This window comes from Eimeria acervulina, genomic scaffold, assembly GCF_000499425.1.
Source record: "Eimeria acervulina Houghton genomic scaffold, Eah_scaff1198, whole genome shotgun sequence".
Taxonomy (NCBI): domain Eukaryota; phylum Apicomplexa; class Conoidasida; order Eucoccidiorida; family Eimeriidae; genus Eimeria; species Eimeria acervulina.
In genome coordinates, this window is record NW_013549363.1 from 1,287 (window position 1) to 5,752 (window position 4,466).

The 4,466-nt window shown below is 49.0% G+C and overlaps 1 protein-coding gene across 1 annotated transcript; it reads left to right on the plus strand.

Annotated features, from left to right (window-relative positions):
• Nucleotides 1–1,349: 1,349 nt before the first annotated feature.
• Nucleotides 1,350–2,843, plus strand: EAH_00056930 (hypothetical protein, conserved; the record flags this gene model as incomplete). Its single annotated transcript, XM_013393777.1, has 1 exon — nucleotides 1,350–2,843. One exon carries the CDS (start codon nucleotides 1,350–1,352, stop codon nucleotides 2,841–2,843), a length of 1,494 nt encoding a protein of 497 aa, XP_013249231.1.
• Between the last annotated feature and the right edge of the window lie 1,623 nt (nucleotides 2,844–4,466).

Consider the following 4,466-nt stretch of genomic DNA (forward strand, 5'->3'; position numbering starts at 1 on the left):
GCTAGCTACGATACGATAGCTGCTGGTGGATAGCTAGCTTCGCTAGCTAGCTACGTAGGGCAAGCTAAGTACGCTGGCTAGCTCGGCCCAGCTAGCTACGCTAGCTAGCTAGGCTCAGCTAGCTACGCTAGCTAGCTAGGCTCAGCTAGCGATGCCTCCGTAACGCAAGCTGCGGGCACACGACAGCTAGCTGAGCACAGCTAGCAGCAGCTAGCCGAGGGTTTAGGGTTTAGGGTGCCTATCTCTCAACAGCAGTAAACCCTAATAGATTAGGGTTTAGGGTTTTAGGGTTTATGGTTTTAGGGTTTAGAGGTTCATTAATAATAGGGAGGGGCCCCTACCGGAGCCACGAAAGGGTTTGAACCCCGCAGTGTGCTAAACCCTAACTCTAAACCCTAAACCCTAGACACTAAACCCTAAACCCTAGAGCGTAAACATTGAACCTTAGTGACCATAGACCATAAATCCTAAACCCTAAGCCCTAAACCCTAAACCCAACACATCCTCGACTATAAGGCCCTAAGGTTCTGACTACTAGGCAAGGGCTTAGAAAAGATGAGCCTAGGGTTTAGGGTTTAGGGTTTAGGGTTTACGGGCCAGAAAAACTTTTATTTAATTCAATTTTTGCTGCATCCCCCCGTAAACCCTAAACCGCAAACATAGTAGATGGTTGCCTAGACCCTAAACCCTAAACCCTAAATTCTAGTTCAAAGGCGTGCAAAAACAGTAAGAAGCTCCTAGAGATGAGGACAGGGGACCGCTATCGAAACCCTAAACCCTAAACCCTAAACCCTAAACACTCGCTGTAAGGAAGCGACTAGAGCAGACAAAGATAAATAGCATCTGAAACCCTTCGCACTGAGTGCTAAAGTTTGAAGGTCGTCATGTATCATAAACCGTAAGCCGTAAACCCTAAACCCTAAACCCTAAACATCGCTCGCGTACCATATCAAGTCAACGGCTACGGTTTAAGGCGGATCGTATAAAACCCTTTAATTAAAAGCAAAGATCTTGAAATAAGGGGCTAAAATATGTTTGGTTTCGATGGTTTAGGGTATGGGGTAAGGGATTAGGGTTTAGGGTTTAGGGTTTAGGGTTTAGGGTTTAGGGTTTTCGATGGCGAGATGAGCGACCGCCTCCCGAGGGAGCGGCTCCCTGGGGCCCCGCAAGGGTTTTTATTTTTCTTTGTTTATGTTTTTTTCTTGTGAATATCTGTTTAGTTTGTGAGTTTTATGCATAAACCCTAAACCCTAAACCCTAAGTCCTCGATCCTGAGTTGCAAACCCTAAACCCTAAACCCCAATCTTGAGGCTCCTCCTGGCGGCTAACGCCGCTCGCAGGCGGTGCACATGAAGGCGAAGCCTCCTCTTCTTTGTTTCTTTTATTTGCTGCAAATCTTTATTTCTTCTTGCTTTTTAGTAGCTGCAGCAGCAGAAGCAGCTGCAGCAGCAGAAGCAGCAGCAGCAGCCCATGAGGGGGATGGCTCCGATATATCCCTGTCCCTAAGGACGGGGATAGAGAGGCTTAATACAGATTCAGATGCTTCAGTTGCCTCTGATGGTTTTCCTGCTGCAGCAGCAGCAGCAGGGGCTGCTCTTGGATCCCCAGTTGCAGCAGCAGCCCCTGCAGCAACAACTGCAGCAGCAGCAGCAGGAACAAGAGATCGAAGAACTAGCACACGAACTCGCAGCGGTCGTATTTCTCGTCGCCTGTCTCGCCGGGGTCGCAACCAGCAGCAGCAGAGACAACAGCAGCAGCAGCAACAGCAACAGCAGCAGCAGCAGCAGCAGCAGCGGGAGAGCGTGCGAGTTAAACGCAGCAGCAGCCATCGCGGTCAACGCCCTACAAGTGTAAGAGCTCGCTGGGGCACTCCGAGCAGTCGCAGCAGCAATGAGAAGTCTGTGCTGCTGAACGGTGTGAAGACGAAGAGAGGCAGCGGAGCAGCAGCAGCAGCAGCAGAAACAACTTTGCTGCTGTCAGCACCTACGAGCGCATATCCTTTAAGAGGGATCAAAACCCTTATCGGTGGTTTGACTATGTCTTTATTTATATTTATTTGGGCTGTGCTGCTAGGAAAAAGTGCAGCAGCAGCAGCAGGAGGGGCAGCAGCAGCAGCAACAAACCCTTTGCTGCATGCAGCAGCAAAAGTTACAAAGGGCTTCGATGCTTTCCTATCCAGAATAGCAGGGCTAACTTCACCTGTTAAAGATATAGCTATTCTTGTAATGTTTGCAGTAGCTGGTTCTATTACTCTTTTATCTTTATATGAAATAGGTTTATCTATAAGAAAGAGACTGCATGGAGGGTCTCCTTCAAGCGGCAGCCGCAGGGGCCTCCGTGCTGTGCTGCTGCTGCTGCTCGGCTTGCTGCTGTTGCTGCAGCACAGCCGAAATGCAGCAACTGCAGCGGAGCTTTCTGCTGCTGATATTTATCTCTTTGCTATAGGCATGGGTCTTTTCTTAGGGGGCAGCTTGCTGCTAATTTTAGGACAGCTGCAGCCTCCTAAGAGAACTCCAGAGGTGCTTGAGCTGACAGCACTTATAGGCCCGCAGCAGCAGCAGCAGCAGCTGCTGCAGCAGCAGCTGCAGCAACAGCTGCAGCAACAGTTCTTACCGCAACCACAGTTGCAGCAACAACTTCTACTTCAGCAGCAAGAGCTGCAGAAGCAACTACTCCTCCAGCAGCAACAGCTGCAACAACAGCTCCAGCAGCAGCAGCAGCAGCTCCAGCAGCAGCAACAACAGCAGCAGCAGCTCCAGCAGCAGCAGCAGCTACTGCAGCAGAAACAGGGTCACAGGCCGACTAGAACTAGGACCCATCGAGGCCAGCATAGACGCACCTAGGGCCGCACGCGAGACATCATTTTAAAGGCGTGCGGCTAGGGTTTAGGGTTTAGGGTTTACAGTTTAGGGTTTAGGGTTTAGGCCGAGGGTTTTTATTCTCTTTGCATGCCCGGGCCTACGCCTCACAACTTTTACCAACTCAAACGCCCATCACAAACGCGCTGTCAATTTTTCTCTTTAAATCGACTCCTATCTCTCTAGCTAGCTAGCTAGCTAGCTAGCTAGCTAGGTAGCTAGCTAGGTAGCTAGCTAGGTAGATAGCTAAACAGCCAGCTGGATAGAAAGCGAGTTATCCAGCGAAGGAGCCAGGCGGCACTGGCGCCGGTGTAGGGAGCTTAGGGCCGACAGATAGCTAGCGAGATAGCTAGCTAGCTAGCGAGATAGCTGGCTAGCTAGCGAGATAGCTAGCTAGCTAGCGAGTTATATAGGTATTGCAGGAGGCAAGTAGCTACGTAGCAGGGGCTTCCTCCTATGACTCCTTTAGGAGCTCCGGGGTGCGTAGAGAGGCTTGCACTAGGTAGCTAGCTAGTGCAAGCCTCTCTACTACATTGCTAGCTGCCAACCAGCTAGCTAGCTGCTAGCTAGCTATGTAGTTATCTTGCTGCTATTGCCCTCTTGGTTCTGCGTTACAACCCGCGAGGAGGCGAGGTCTCTTGTCTCTCGTTTAAAGAGAGACGGCAGCAGAAAAGAAAGGTAAAGTAAAGGGACAGGGCCTGGACATAGAAGATAAAAGCATTATAAAGCCTACAAATAAGCTATTAGGGTTTAGGGTTTAGGGTTTAGAGGTCTGGGGGCCTCGGCCCCCACCTGAAGCTGAAGTCTTCCAGGTACACCCCTAGCATTCGGGTTAAGGGCTTGGGGTTTAGCGAGTGGGGTTTTGATATGGGAAGCCCTAAACCCTAAACCCTAAACCCTAAACCCTTAACGCAGATGGAGACTTGCTAGATATATTTAAAGCTTATGTAAGGAGGTGCGTCGCGACTAGGGTTTAGGGTGTACACTTTGTTGTTGAGGGCTAGGGGTTGAGGGTTTATGGTCTAGGGTTAAGGGTTTATATGTCTCGTGGTTTAGGGTTTAGGGTTTAGGGTTTAGTGTTTCCAGTTCCAGTGAAGGCCTCCAAGGCGAAGGCGGCGGCGGGTCGTTTGAGGGTTTAGGGTTTAGTTTGAAAGGCACAGAGCGAATTATAACTTTGCAAAATAAAGAAATAGTTTATTTAATTAAATAAAAGAAGAAAAAGAGATAATAATAAATATAAACAGTACCGCCGCTCAGCAGACACCTGAAGGACCCCCCGGCGCGGCGAGCCTCTCGTTCCTCGTGCAAGAGGCAGCAGCGTTTGTAGTTTTTTCTCGTCTTTTTGTGATGCTTCTGCTATTAATTGTTTATATTTTGACTAAATATACTCATTGCGATTCAGAAAAGTACCAATAAGGTACCCTTAACTCTTCTCTTACCCCTCCAACAGCTCTTCCTGCTTCTCAGGTGTATATACACCGTAAACCTTAGACTAGTAGGGAAGGAGTCAATTCTTTTTTAGTTTTTTTTCAGAACTTTCAACGAATATTATGTTAGAAACTCATCTTCTTCTTTCTGAGATGCGCCGCGCCAGTTACCTTCAACCCG